The 16,545-nt window shown below is 38.2% G+C and overlaps 1 protein-coding gene across 1 annotated transcript in view; it reads right to left on the reverse strand.

Annotated features, from left to right (window-relative positions):
• Nucleotides 1-3,983: 3,983 nt before the first annotated feature.
• The window catches only part of LOC124712036 (glutathione S-transferase 1-1-like), a 60,234-nt gene continuing 47,672 nt past the window's right edge, over nt 3,984-16,545 (reverse strand). Inside the window, exons 4-5 of the mRNA XM_047242327.1 lie at nt 11,757-11,924; nt 3,984-4,141 (exon numbers count right to left, since the gene is read on the reverse strand). Coding sequence (XP_047098283.1) covers nt 3,995-4,141; nt 11,757-11,924 — 315 coding nt within the window. The 3' untranslated portion in view covers nt 3,984-3,994. The remainder of the gene's footprint in view (nt 4,142-11,756; nt 11,925-16,545) is intronic.

Raw genomic sequence — 16,545 nt, forward strand, 5'->3', positions numbered from 1 at the left:
GTTGGTTGTTTATGCTGGTAATTTTAGATCGGCTACACAATTTACAGCTTGTCATCTGCAAACAAACATCCTGCAAGACAAATGGACACCACACAACCATAACCATAACAACATGTAATGGTGGCAGAAACTCTATGCTTGGTGAACAAAAGCATATATAATGACAGCAGCAAAAGAAATAAGCATACTACTTTGGCACAAATACAGGAAAACACACCACAACATCAAAAAAATGTAAGCAATATGCTAAAGAATCTGATATATAACAATTCTCAGTTTTAAATGCATAAAAACAGAAAATAAACAAAATATTTTGCTGTTTACAGATGACAAGCTGTAAATTGTGCAGTGGATCTAAAGCTACCAGCATGAACAACCAGTAGCTTTGTGTGAAGTGTGTAAAAATATATATAGATTCACTTCATTTTGAAATTTAGTATAAGAATAGAACCTTTAGACATACCATAAATGAACACCATAGATTGACTCAACTCACCAATACATATCTCAGCTGTGTACTGTGTACAGATTAATGTAAAATATTTGATACTAGTCACTCATGTTACAAATGTAAATATTTTATACAAGTTTCTTTAGAGGTTAACATGTAACAAAAGTTTTGCAGAAAGAAAATGAACAATAAACCCATAGGAGATAGCAATAAAGTGTTGAAACAAGTCTGGGTGAAAGCAAAAACTATAGAATGGGTTCCCATCTAAGATGGAATTCCTCTCCAGTTTCACTAAGCAGTTTGTTTGTTCTATTGATTTTCCAACCATTTTACCATCTCTGACAGTACTACAATGTCATTGGAAAATCTCAAAGTTTTTATTTCTTCTAACTGAAAAAAATTCTTATTCCAGATTTCCCCCTGATGTCTTGTAGTGTTTGCTCAATGCACAGATTGAATAACATGGGAGATAGGCTACAAAAGTATGACTTTTAATATGTCTGTTCATCCTAAATATGTAATGATGAGCTTTATGTAGTTTAACATCCATATGTACCAAACTTTTAAAGTGTTTTAAATGTCAGGATTGTGAACATGTTGCACTAGCATGGAAGGGTCAGACAAATTGTGGTGAAGCCACCCACGAATTTGGCAGTACACACAAATTTCCACTATAATCTATAAATTTTGGGGAGTCACCCAGTCTGGAGGTGAGATTTTTCTATTTACTTGGAGGAGAAGACAACTCAGGAAATTAGTGTGACCAAATGAGCACCATGTAGTGAAGCAGAAAAGACTTAAAAGGCACACCAGACACATATCTTTACAACATCAAATGCTGACACAGGAAGTTAGCAAGCTGACAGACTGAGACCAGTGATGGAGAAGAAAATGCACTTGATGAGGCACAAAGCAAATTACTTCCTTGAAGCAAATGCCAAAGGTCACAAACAGTGTACTGCAAACCGCTCCTAAGGAATGAACAAAGACTGAATAATCATCATATATACAATAGTTAAATATCCATCCCATCTTTAAAAGTTATGAATGGTGCAAAAAGCAGTACATCTAAAAGACTGAACCCACAGGTACGAAATTTCTCATTCCAATTTTGTCTGACAACTGAACAGGTGCTGTGGAATATAAAGTTTGTCTCTTGGACCACTGAGCTCTTCATTCAACCCATCACCTGGTTTAGGTTCCCAAACACAGTGGAAGGATAAAGTGAAAGACAAAGGAAAAGCTCTCCACTATGATGGCTCCCATACTGCAGTGGAACAGAAATGATTCAGGTCCCATGTAGAGGGACTGAAACTCCTAGCTAAGCTTGTGTTTCCAAGAAACAATTTTTAGCTCACTGACATGCCTTGCTAAAGGGATTTCCACCCACAACAGTAATGGCCTTACTGGTGAAAGGGCCAAAGAGGGGGAGGGGGGGTGGTTGTGTTTGTGAGTAACACATATCACTCCTCTAATAAACTGATAGTTACTGACCTCTAAGCAGTTACTGTTGAAAACCATGGGGCTCTTTACTTACCGCTATAAGAGACACAGGATTACAAAGCTCTCAAAGATAATACAACTCCCCCAATCATTCATCATATGTTATGGAGTTCATCCTCTACCTGTCCAAGGGTTTTGGTTTTAGAAGGTCTCATAATGTACCAGAAGCTGCGTATCCTCAATAATGTCAACCACATATATTTGTCCTTTTTGAATGACTCCAGCCTAATGGCCTGACATCTAGATTAGATAAATGTAGTTTCCTTGAGGCAAAAGTGCTGCATATAGGCAATATATTAAGCAAAGAAGCTCACTAGTCTATGCTGGTACATATAGATACTGTAGATGGTCTACCACCTCTCAAAACTGTCAAAGAATTGGAATAATTTCCAGGCAGATTCAATTACTACACAAAATTCATCCTCAATGAAGCTGACATTGTGCATCCAATTAACTATCTGTGGGAGAAAGGTGTCAAATGTTGTTAGTCAGCAGCCTGCCAGACATCTTTTCTGCATCTAAAGCAGTGACTGAAATCTGTGACACTGGTACAGTCTTGACATATTAAAATGCCAGCAGTTAAATTGTTAGCTAAGTTGCTATAAGGGGCTCAGGTAAACTACTCCAGATAGAGAAAAAAGTCTTAGCTGTAGTTTATTGAGTCAGGAAATACCATGTATATATCTTTACAGTGCCCATTTTCTACTGACCAGAAACTGCTAAACATGTTATTCAGTTGGAAAGACTGGGCAGCACTTACAACAGTCACCTTATGCCTCACCAATTACCATTATGATATTTACTAAAGACTCATCTATCAGTATGCCAGTGCTAGATACCAATGTGTTCAGATGATGAATTCAACATGAATGAGGCCACATATTTGTCACAGACAAATTTCCAATCACTGACCATAAACTAGCCCAATAATGCATTGGATACATCTTTGGCCATGTATTGTTCAGTTTCTCCATCAAAGGCACAGTGGAATGTCACACATTTAGGCACTAACTCATCACAATGTGTGTAGGTGAGGTACTGACACTGACATTGAATGGATGTTGTGGACCTGCTATGCATTCACAAAATACCCTGTCCTAAACCTGAGTACCCTTTGCAACCTGTTCAAGGGTGGAATGAGACTGCTGATTATAATAACAGTGCCAAGATGTACTACAATTCAGGCAATTTCAGTTATCTTTACACTTGGGAGAACATTCAACACAATAACATCTGACAACTAGCATTAATTTATTAGCACACTGTTCAGGTACTCCTGTCAGTGCAAAGGCACCCAACATCCAAACACTTCTCCTTCCTTTGCAGTTTGTATAGTATCTAATTCCAAGATGAAATGGTGGTTCACAAGATTTCAGATAAAATCTTGATGAAAATGTTCTTTACATGGCTTTACAATCACTTTTTTCTGTTTGCAACACTTCAATTGTAACAAATAGATAGGAAATGTATACCTTTGGCACAACAGGCAACTTTTCGAACTAAAGGATAGTTACACTGTGGGAAGAATTTGTAGAAGTGAATCATTCAAAGAGATGAGTAGAGAAGAAAATATTTTTATAAAATCTGCCTCATAATTAATATCCCATCCTCATGTTTGTATGTGGTTGCTCTCTTGATTCAGAGCTCTCTTCCTCCCTTCTCTGTCTGCCATCACCATTTTATAAATTAACCTACACATCCAATACATCAAAATTGATCTGTTGCTGTTGTATCCACCCACTTTGCTTCCTTTCAGGCTTGTATTGTAAGTAACATTTAACTACTGTATCTCAGTAACATGTATATACACTATACATTTATTTACATCTAATTGCATTTACATTGCAAAATAATTTATTGTTTAATAAGACAGTTAATTACATAAATGAAACACACATTGCAGCTGTTTCTCAATATATTTGCTTTCAGTAAGAATGTTAGCTATGTAACAGTGATATTTAAATAAAATGAAAAATATGATGCAAAAGCTGAATGATTGTAGATGATATGTTAGTGATTCGATGAACAGTTTCCACCAAGCTACTTCTTGCCAGTGACATCATCATATTGTTTCTTAAATAGCATAACGTGTTGACGATAATTTTCTTCATATGACTTCACTGCTGTCTTTGCTCGTTTGAACCATGCATCAACATTAGGATATTTCTTGATGTTAAAACCAACAGCCTGTAAACAGTAAACTCAAATTAATTAGTTAATGCATTTGTATAACTAAAAAAGGATACCTTGCAGATATACTAATGAGCAATAAACTAAATTTCAAAAATTTCTGCTCAGATTTATGTTTTGAACAGACTGCTTTACAGTTTTTAGACTAAATATAATTATTATTTCTGTATACCATTTGGCACATAGAAAATTTGAAAACATTATTGCACAAACAGAATATTGTTTATGTAACCTGGCACTTCTCATGCCAACAGTAGCATTCTGAGATGATTTTAGTGTACATGTAGAGGACAGAAGGACAAAAGGGAGAGTTCCTTGAATTTAGTAAACACTTATGAGCTACTTCCAACAACTGGTGATCCCTATCTGAAACCATTATCACAAACATAGATAGCAGGAATTTACAAATTAAGTGTAGCTATTCAAAGTTAGCAGATTACAGTGCACTAATTATGGAACTACACACAAAGGCTATGAGCAATCAGCAGTGAAATATACAGCAATCAAATTATGAGTTCCACAGAAGAGTTGTTACAAAGGGAAAACTAGTTGCACTCAGCACTGCACAGTCTGAGATTGACTGTGGACAGAAAATTGAAGAAATGGTACCTAATGAAACATTAAATTGCTGTTCCAGAGACTTGAAAACCTAGTTAATGATGTGTTTGCACTGATACCTAAAAAAGTCATATGGTCAAATAAAAAGAAAGACAGAAAATTATCAAAGAAAATATGGGATGACTATAATTAAAGTGCAACTGCTCACATAGGTCCGGTGTGGGCTGTAATTATCATATGACAATGAAATTAGGTAGACATCTACTGTGTTCGAGTGGAACCAACTGCAGATCTGGCACTGTGCACTGTCTGTATGACAGTATGACATCTATACTCTCAGTTGACAAGCCATAGTGTGAGTGAACAACATGGCTGATGAGAAGAGGGACTGTGCACTGTTAGTGAAACTACACACATCAAAAAGTTTTGCATCACCCTGGTTCCCAGAACTCCTGAAGGTAGACATTGACTGTCGATATTGTATCACAGACACAGTCCCTTTGACTGTCCAGAGATGTCACTAAAACCACCCAAAGATGTAAACAACCATGCATGAGCAGCGGCTATTAGACGGAGGGGGTCTGACAGCTGATCAGTTCCAGTCATTCCACCAGGAAGGAAGTACACGGCTCCTGTTGTCTGTAGTTCAACCATGCCTAGATAGTCAATACTGTGGTTTGATCATGTCTGCACTGTTACTTTGTGCAACGAAATGCGCTCAACAAGGGAAGTGTTCAGTTATCTCATAGTGAATCAAAGCGATGTTGTTCGGACGTGGAGATGATACATAGAGACAGGTACTATCGATGACATGCCTTGCTCAGGCCACCCAAGAGCTACTACTGCAGTGGATGACCACTACCTATGGATTATGGCTTGAATGAACCGCGACAGCAATGCTACCACGGTGAATAACACTTTTCGTGCAGCCACAGGACATCAAGTTACGACTCAAACTGTGCGAAATAGGCTGCATGATGCACAACTTCACTCCCTATGTCCACGGCAAGGTCCATCTTTGCAACCATGCTGAATGGACCACTCAGGATTGGCATGATGTTCTCTTCACCCATGAGTGTCACATATGCCTTGAACCAGGCAATCATCGAAGACACGTTTGGAGGCAACCTGCTCAGGCTGAACGCCTTAGACATGCTGTCCAGAGAGTGCAGCAAGGTCAAGGTTCCCTCTTGTTTTGGGATGGCATTATGTGGGACCGACGTATGCCGCTGGTGGTCATGGAAGGCACCGTAATGGCTGTACGACACATAAATGCCATACTCCAACCAACAATGCATTCATATCAGCAGCATATTGCCATGGCATTTGTCTTCATGGATGACAATTCACACCCCCATTGTGTACATCTTAAGAATGACTTCCTTCAGGATAACAACATCACTCGACTAGAGTAGCCAGCATGTTCTTCAGACTTGAACCCTATCGAACATGCCTGGGATGGATTGAAAAGGGCTGTTTATGGAACAACATGACCCACCAACCACTTTGAGGGATCTATGCTGAATTGCCATTGAGGAGTGGGACAATCTGGACCAACATTGCCTTGATGAACTTGTGGATAGTATGCCATGACGAATACAGGCATGCATCAACGCAAGAGGACGTGCTGCTGGGTATTACAGGTACCAGTGTGTACAGCAGTCTGGACCACCACCTCTGAAGGTCTCACTGTATGGTAGTATAACATGCAATGTGTGGTTTTCATGAGCAATAAAAAGGGCAGAAATGAAGTTTATGTTGATCTTGAATCCAATTTTCTGTACAGGTTGCGGACCTCTCAGAACCAAGGCAACACAAAACTTTTTTTGATGTGTGTATTTTATGTGAACAGCAGTAGTTGCATTACTAGATTGAGAAAGATCACCAAATGAAATGTATGAAGAGAAACATGATTTCATTATTGGGTTTAAACCAGACAATAATGAAATTTGAGAACACAGGTGAGCGTAGTGTAGAGGAAGGCACTCTATCCCAGTGGAAGTTATGGACAAGGCTGCTGTTGCTGTAACTGATCATACAGTAGGTGCTGCAGGCACTACTAGTGTTCAAGCAGTGTCAGGAGGTTGTCCATCCAATGGTCAACAGTACAGAAAGTTTTCTGGTCTATTTTACACTGGTACCCATACAAAATCCAGACAGTCCGGCAACTGAAAACTCAGGACTCTTAGCAGCATTCTGAATTTCCTCTTTGGTTGCCACTTTAACAATATGGATCTTCATTATATTAACATTAATTATTATAGACGTAATATTTCTTTAAAAATACTGAAACTATAAAGATATATCTAAAAACAAAGATGATGTGACTTACCAAACGAAAGCACTGGCACGTTGATAGACACACAAACAAACACAAACATACACACAAAATTCTACCTTTCGCAACCAACGGTTGCTTCGTCAGGAAAGAGGGAAGGAGAGGGAAAGATGAAAGGATGTGGGTTTTAAGGGAGAGGGTAAGGAGTCATTCCAATCCCGGGAGCGGAAAGACTTACCTTAGGGGGAAAAAAGGACGGGTATACACTCGCACACACACATATCCATCCACACATATACAGGTGTCTGTATATGTGTGGATGGATATGTGTGTGTGTGCGAGTGTATACCCGTCCTTTCTTGAACCAAGTGTTGGCGATGATTAAGTGGTGCTCTGTGCAAAATTCTACCAGGCGGCTTCCTCTTTCATTTCTTAGCCCCAACCCATATTCACCTACTATGTTTCCTTCTCCCCCTTTCCCTACTACCGAATTCCAGTCACCCATGACTATTAAATTTTCGTCTCCCTTCACTATCTGAATAATTTCTTTTTTTTCGTCATACATTTCTTCAATTTCTTCATCATATGCAGAGCTAGTTGGCATATAAACTTGTACTACTGTAGTAGGGGTGGGTTTTGTGTCTATCTTGGCCACAATAATGTGTTCATTATGCTGTTTGTAGTAGCTTACCCGCATTCCTATTTTTTTATTCATTATTAAACCTACTCCTGCATTACCTCTATTTGACTTTTTATTTATAACCCTGTATTTGCCTGACCAAAAGTCTTGTTCCTCCTGCCACCAAACTTCACTAATTCCCACTATATCTAGTTTTAACCTATCCATTTCCCTTTTTAAATTTTCTAACCTACCTGCCCGATTAAGGGATCTGACATTCCACGCTCCGATCCGTAGAACGCCAGTTTTCTTTCTCCTGATAACGACATCCTCCTGAGTAGTCCCTGCCCGGAGATCCGAATGGGGGACTATTTTACCTCCAGAATATTTTACCCAAGAGGACGCCATCATCATTAACCACACAGTAAAGCTGCATGCCCTCGGGAAAAATTATGGCTGTAGTTTCCCCTTGCTTTCAACCGTTCGCAGTACCAGCACAGCAAGGCTGTTTTGGTTACTGTTACAAGGCCAGATCAGTCAATCATCCAGACTGTTGCCCCTGCAACTACTGAAAAGGCTGCTGCCCCTCTTCAGGAACCACACATTTGTCTGACCTCTCAACAGATACCCCTCCATTGTGGTTGCACCTACGGTATGGCTATTCATTTAGCCAATTTCCATAACATGGTAGAAACATCAACATTTGATTAGTTTCCAGATAACTTACACTTTTGTGGGTGGTGTTGTTTAGTTAGCTATTTTTGCAGTTTTCATCATCAAGGCTTACTTCAGTCGAAACTCTTATTGTAACATAAAGTTCACACCAAAACCAATTTTTCTGCACTACTCAATTAATTTCTAATTGTATTATTGAAATTGTTTATTTAACAATGTGAAACTTTAGTAGCCATTTTTGCAAAGCTATATAAGCACTGGACCTGAAGCCATTTTTAAAGTCAGTCTGTTCTGAGAGTGGAATCTGTGTCAGTCACAACAGCAATAAGGTAATGATGCAATGACATGTTGTTATGAATAAGAAGACAGACAGTGACAGGGATAATAAACAATGACTGCTGATTAACTGTAATATAAAAGTGCTGCATGTATTGTTCATTGGAGTGAGACTGCTGTTGGTTGGTTAGGTTATAATGCATAGTGACTATTGATGTGTTATTAGAATGTGCTGTATGTGCATGCTTTGTAAACTAGATCTACCTGCATAATTAAGACACAGACTGGCCATAATTATTTTAGTGAAGGGTCTGACATATATGGAAGTAAAACTGGTAGAACCAAATGTGTGTGTGTTGATCACATTATTGGATACAGACAGTGCTGTACCCAACCATAATTACAGCCAATTTCTCACCATGACTGCTGCCACCAAGGAATTACAAGCTGATTTTTGACCAGGTATGTTGCAAACTGTCCTCAGATACAGAAGAAGAGCTTAGATCATGCATAGCTACAAAAATACTAGCACCAATGATCCACATAACAATCCTCCATTACCAGTCATCTTTATCTGTACCAGTATTACATATCATACTCTGAGTACAGACATAACGGCCAATATGAAAATAGTGATGATCACTGTCAAAACCTCTACTGATTCTGTAAACATAAATCACGTAAAGCCAGTTTGCATTCTTCACGCTTGATGCCTTAAGTGCTAAGGATAGAGGTATGAAGGTGGGTTTGTTATTTCTGCTCTCTCAGAGCTTGTGATGCAACACCACGCAAGTGCCTAATAAATGAAACATAATGCATAGTGCTGGATGGAGAGCCATCCACCAACACAGAAGTAATATCTGGTGTGGTTCAGGGATTTGTAACAGGACAGTCCTGTTCAGGTAATAATACTTGCAGTCCCAGACTCCTTGCAGATGATTGGTTGTCTGTAAGGATGAATCATTTAATAAGAGTTGTGGCATTGTACAGTTATTTCTTGAGAAAATATCAGCTGGATGTAAAAGCTGCCATCTATCTATAAATGTGGAGAAATGTAAACTTCTGCAGTTTACAAAATATAAAAATTGTAGCAGCCTTATATTATGTGATTAATGAATGTCATTTAGTCTGACATATTATAAAAGTAGCTGGGAATAGCAATATATAAAGGTATTATCAAAACCAGTAAATAAATTTAGTTTTTGTTAGACGTGGGATTACTTGTAAGATACTGAAAAAAGAACAGTTTGTCTATAAACAAGGTTTATTATAGAACAGTTATATGCCTTATACAGAATACTGCTCAAGTGTGCAGTATCTACTTTAGTTCAGATTAAAAGGTGACCTCAAACATATACAATGTAGGATGGGGCAAATAGTCACAGACATGTTTGAATAGTGTGAGAGAACAGAAATATTGACAAATTGCAGCTGAGAGATGTTAGAAGAATGTACAGTGAGTATCAAGAAAACCTCCTTACAAATTCAAAGAATGAGGTTTTGGGATGGAAACTATGAATACTGAATGTACGGTTCTTGGGTCTGACACTAGATCACTTTTTGTGGATTTGATAGTATTTATCTGAGGCAACTCGTTGACATACTTAGATGGTTGCTGCTGATTAACCATCAAGGGAATATAGTGGAATTTATATAGTGTGCTCCAGCAACTGTTCTAAGAGCAGTATATTCAACAGAAGTGTCACAAAATAAAAATTTTCTTCAGCTCCCTCTGCATTTATCTACTAGAGGTATGCTGACAAAACAGGAGTAATAACGGCTTGATCAGAGGTACACAAGCAGCTGTTCTGGCACTAGTCATAGTATTATTCATCTGAAGATCACGTTTGCAAGAACAGCAGTAATAGAGTGTGCACTGAAAGTTGCCTTCAAAGCATTGTGGCACATGATACAGCAATATTGAAACTGCATGCATTGCCATAGCCCAAGGGTGGTACTGAAATGAAATGATTGCATGGCATTGTTGGCCAGTATGTCCCAGTTAGGTTCGGCTGTCAAGTGTAAGTCTTATTTCAGTCGGCACCACAATGGGTGACTTGCGGCCAATGATGAGGATTAATTGATGATGAGGACAACACAACACCCAGTCCCTGAATGGAGAAAATCTCCGACCTGGCTGGGAATTGAACCTGGGCCCAATGCATGGGAGGCAAGCATGTAACCACCCAGCTAAGCAGGCAAATTAAGGGTGGTACTTATCATGTACGAATCCTTTTACTAAAGAAGAGGCATAAAGGACATCAATAGATGTTGTGTGATGCCTTCACATAGCAATTCAACTTGCACAGTGACTCATATTACTACAGACCAGACAACTCAGTATGAGTAATGCATCCCATTGGCCATTGCTTGACAAGCATCAGCTGGAGACCAGAATCATACTTGCTAGGGTGTGTGGGTTGAAATCCTTTAACCTAGAGTGTCCCATGAATGTTTAATTGGATGTAAGTTTGGAAAGCAAGATAGTCAGTCTAGATACATGATGTCTTCATGGATACAGGTGCTTTTCCTTTGGGTCGATGCTGTGTTATCTGTCAGGAAAAACGTGCTGTGGCTCACATGCTCATAATGTGATTTTGAAGCTGTCATATCTGTCCATATGACTTAAATACTGGTATGCCAAACACAAACAATATACAGTCACAACCAGTTGATCAAGACATCTGCGCACACATACTGTTGTCTGCACTCATAAGTCTGGCTTCAGCTGCCAGAGACTCTGGTGATGTGTGTGAGAGTTGTGTCTGCATTTATGTGTATGTGTGTTTTTTGTCTGTTTTTGACAAAGGCCTTGTTGGTTGAAAGGTCATTAAGTGACAGTATTTTTGTTGTGCTTATCTGTGACTCAGCAGCTCCAGTATATGGTGAGTAGCAATTAACCTTTTCATAATATTGTTACATTCCATCCTGGTTTTTCCATTGTTTGATATAGTAATGGTAGATGTTTGTAGGAGAAGTGGCTTATCATCCATATGAGATAGCTGAGTGTATTATGTGAAATGTTAACACTATTGTATGTGTAAGAGCAGTGCAATACATGTTATGGCATGTAGTTTCTTTAGCAACCTGTCAGTATTTAGATTTCACCTTAGTTTACAATCGCTGTGATTATAAAAGAATTCATTTAAATGATAAAATCTATAACACATAGTATTATTCACAATGTTTTCACAAACAGTACTTACATCTGCAGTACTAACTGATGTCAAAATTGCATAATCAGCAATGGTCATTGATGTACCAGCTACCCACTGCTGTCCCTCAAGAAATGTATTCAAGAATTCATAGGCTGTCTCCAATTCCTTTAGTTTCACAGGATCAAATAGTTTTGCTCCCCAGAACATTACAGGATACTGTTAACAAAATGATTTGTATTATTCCAAATGAAGAATAATTTAAATTAGAGACAAATACACTATAAAAACTCTACACCATCATCATCATCATCATCATCATCATAAGTCATTTGTCATCTTACTGGGGTCATTCTGTTAGTTTTCAACACTTTATTTCTAATGTACTAAAACAATAAATATAATAACTTTTGAACTGATTATGTGACTTAGTTGTTAAATTTGTTCAGTTTTCTTTCTGATGGGTTGATTATACATTATTACGATCTTCAAATCAAGTTTGATTCCTTCTTTCGCTACTATGCTCTTCCATTAGTTGTACTTGTTTGACTGAAGCAGAGGAAAATAGTGCAGTGCCATCAGCAAACTGAAGGTGATTCAAGTATACTGCTTTGAAATGTATTTGTTTTTTGTTTTTTTTTTTCAATTTATGGGTGTGAAGACATCCCCTAGGTCTATTGACAATATGTTTCATTATATGGAATATCCTCATCTGACTATTCCATCTTCTGAATTTCCTATTATAATTATGAAATCTGATGGAAACCATAACAGCACTGATCAGTTTTGGGGTAATTGTGTACCTCCAACAACATTGTGTACATAATTTTATAAACTCCTTTTGTATCACTTTGCCTTCAGCTTTAATCATTTCTAGTGAAACACCATCCTCTTGAGGCACCTTCATCTCATGATATCTCCAATAGTTTTCTACATTTCACTTTAATTACTAATTGCCTTTGTCCCTTGATTACCTCTTGAGCTTTAAAAACATTTACAGAAATCTTCAAATTCTTGTTCAGATTTCCCTCTGTTGGTGGCTTCTGTGACATTTCCCACATTAACTCTTTGAACATGATGTCTATCCAAAATAGTTTTCTGTTTTTAGTTTTAATTCTCTAAATGTTTTCAGTTGGTCCTCTAATCAAAGTTGCCTTACACCTTTTCATACCATCTTGAAGATACTATACAATTTTTTTAAATTTAATTCTCCATATTCTATGTCAGTATTATCACTTGTGTGTAATTCTTGTCACCTCTTTAATAGGTACCTTGTTACATTTGAGATTTTCTTTTGTTTAACCTTCTTGCTACTTGCCAACTCTTTTGCTATGTGCCTAAGTAACTCTGTTAAATAATATCACATATGTCTCTATTATCTTTTAAATTATGAGACAAAACTGATGGCCACTACTTAAAGAGGCAATATTTGTAGTACTGCTGATAGACACATACAAAAGTAAAGGTGATAACAGTACACTAGCTTTTAGAATTATTAGTGCTGCCCTCAGGGAGGGGAGGGGGTGGTTTGGGCAAGATAAATAAGGGAACACATGCCAATGAGAGCAAGGAGCAAAAGAACACACCCATAGTGAAAAGGAAGATAGGCCAATAAACTGCATTTTCCAAGATGATGGAGTTGTCATTTAATGTAGTCTAATATATCTCCCTATTTTTATTGTAAATTTTCATAATCTACATTTCCCATTTTCTGCCTGATGATATATTTTCTATCCAGCTTTTTATGTAATTTCATTGTGCATCTAACTAGTCTATGATCATTTGGAAATTGAAATAGTTTCAGTTGACTTGAGTGGACTACGTTACATTATTTTTGTAATAATCAGTCAATGATTCAGGACATATCTTTTTGGCATTCTTAAAGATGCTGTACTAAACCTACATAAAAAACTGCAGAAAAGTGAATCACCTTTAAGTAGAGCCCTCTTCACTTCTCTTGGTGTTTTCAAAAGTTTTTGAGGGATTGTTCTAGAATATTGACTCATGTTTCTGAGCATAACTTGTTAATTGCTTCTCTCTTTGGTTTCTGTGAAGAATTCTCTATGGAGGAAGTCATATAGTAACTAACATACAAAGTCCGGGTAGAGATAAACAAGAAAAAGTATCCTGTTAGGATGCTCTGTGATTTTGCCAAAGCCATTGATTGCAAGGAGCACAAAATTCTATTTGGAAACAGTAAAATATTGTGTTATCAAAGGCATCCTTCTAGCATCAAGAAGTATTACCTTCAATGTAGAAAGCAGAAGGCTGTATTTGTAGACTGTCACATACATGGAACTGACAGCAGAAAAGGAAACAAAAATATACATTGGACCACATGGGACAGTACTGAGTACACTCTTTTACTTAATCTTTACAATCAGTCATCCAGTGATTTTAAAAAAATGTCCAACTGTAATGTTTGTTGGTAGCATAAGCATGTGACTCAGAGATCCATACTGAAACTTAGCTCTCAAGTGCTAGTCCCATAATGACTCGCAATGTGTAATTCTAAACATGCAAAAATTGATCTGCAAACACCAGAAATAGACACTAATGTCCATATATTAAATGATACACCATAAGTAATGTTTCTTTGATGTCCAGTTGGATAACAAGGGAAAATAGTCAACACATAGAAAAACTAATCAAGAAGCCCAGTTCACCAAGTTTCTCTGTTGTGGAAGTAGTCTATCTCTCACTCAATTGATGTAAAGGCAAGGGTGTTGGTCCATTTTGTATATTTTAATTTTTTGTTGTCCCATGGAAGTATTTTCTGGTGCAGTGCACCTCCAGCAAATACAGTATGTATTCATCAGAAGTGAACAGTGAGAATATTGTGTAAAGTGGACAAATGTTCATCTTGCAGAGATCATTTCAATGATATTGGTATTCGTACATTCACTTCCCAGTACATTTACTTTGCAATAGTTTCTGCTGTTGAAAATAAAAATAAGTTTCAACCAAAATGTGATTTCACCGTTAGAATAGAAGACACAGTACAGCAGTGGTATTCTAGTGTAAAAGAATCCAGCAAACTATTATCTAACATAAAGCATGAAGCCAAGTATCCCCACCAATTCAAAATAAATTTAAAAATGTGCCTCATAAATGAAAATTCTTATTAACTACTCTTCTCATTGATAGTACCTAAACAGAAGCTTTTAGAAATGTTTGCATTCCTAAGGTCACTATTATTTCTGTTTTAACCTAAGACACTCTTTCTCATACCAGCCTGTAAGTCTTTCCTGACTCAGGGTTCTGGGTGATTTTTCCATAACTCTCTCAATTTTCTAAATGTCACCAGTCCTTTTCCTTTATCCATCGTCCTTCTCATTCAACCCTTCTGCCAAAACAAGGAGCCACTGGCTCCAAAAGCTTGCACATTTCCTTAACTTCTGTATGTTTCTGCTCCTCATTGTAAATGTGGTGAAGGGAAGTCCTGGGAGAAATACAAAAAGTGGAAGGAGTAAAGGTAACAACTCACTGTTTAGTTAAGGGGTGAGCAGTCAAAAATCACATGAAAAAGATGGGAAACTTTCAACCAATATCTTCCGTTGGAGTTAACTAAATCAGAAAACTCTCTCTCTCTCTCTCTCTCTCTCTCTCTCTCTCTCTCTCTCTCTCTCTCTCTGACACACACACAGACTACGAGGTGCATTCAAGTTCTAAGGCCTCCAATTTTTTTTCTCCAGACTGGAAAGAGATAGAAACATGCGCATTGTTTTAAAATGAGGTCGTGTTCATTGTCAATACATCCCAGAGATGGCAGCACCATACAGCAGATCGAATTTTACAGCCAGCGGCGAGAATGAGAACTGTTTTAAATACTTAAAATGGCGACGTTTTCCTTACTTGAACAGCGTGCAATCATTTGTTTTCTGAATTTGCATGGTGTGAAACCAATTGAAATTCATCGACAGTTGAAGGAGACATGTGGTGATGGAGTTATGGATGTGTCAAAAGTGTGTTCGTGGGTGCGACAGTTTAATGAAGGCAGAACATCGTGTGACAACAAACCGAAACAACCTCGGGCTCACACAAACCGGTCTGACGAAATGATCGAGAAAGTGCAGAGAATTGTTTTGGGGGATTGCCGAATGACTGTTGAACAGATCGCCTCCAGAGTTGGCATTTCTGAGGATTCTGTGCACACAATCCTGCATGACGACCTGAAAATGCGAAAAGTGTCATCCAGGTGGGTGCCATGAATGCTGACGGATGACCACATGGCTGCCTGTGTGGCATGTTGCCAAGAAATGTTGATGCGCAATGACAGCATGAATGGGACTTTCTTTTCATCGGTTGTGACAATGGATGAGATATGGATGCCATTTTTCAATCCCAAAACAAAGCGCCAGTCAGCTCAATGGAAGCACACAGATTCACCGCCACCAAAAACATTTCGGGTAACCGCCAATGCTGAAAAAATGATGGTGTCCATGTTCTAGGACAGCGAGGGCGTAATCCTTACCCATTGCGTTCCAAAGGGCACTACGGTAACAGGTGCATCCTACGAAAATGTTTTGAAGAACAAATTCCTTCCTGCACTGCAACAAAAACGTCCGGGAAGGGCTGCGTGTGTGCTGCTTCACCAAGACAACGCACCCGCACATCGAGCTAACGTTACGCAACTGTTTCTTCATGATAACAACTTTGAAGCAATTCCTCATGCTCCCTACTCACCTGACCTGGCTCCTAGTGACTTTTGCCTTTTTCCAACAATGAAAGACACTCTCCATGGCCGCACATTCACCAGCCGTGCTGCTATTGCCTCAGCGATTTTCCAGTGGTCAAAACAGACTCCTAAAGAAGCCTTCGCTGCTTCCATGGAATCATG

This window comes from Schistocerca piceifrons, chromosome 8 (genome assembly GCF_021461385.2).
Source record: "Schistocerca piceifrons isolate TAMUIC-IGC-003096 chromosome 8, iqSchPice1.1, whole genome shotgun sequence".
In the NCBI taxonomy this organism is placed as follows: domain Eukaryota; kingdom Metazoa; phylum Arthropoda; class Insecta; order Orthoptera; family Acrididae; genus Schistocerca; species Schistocerca piceifrons.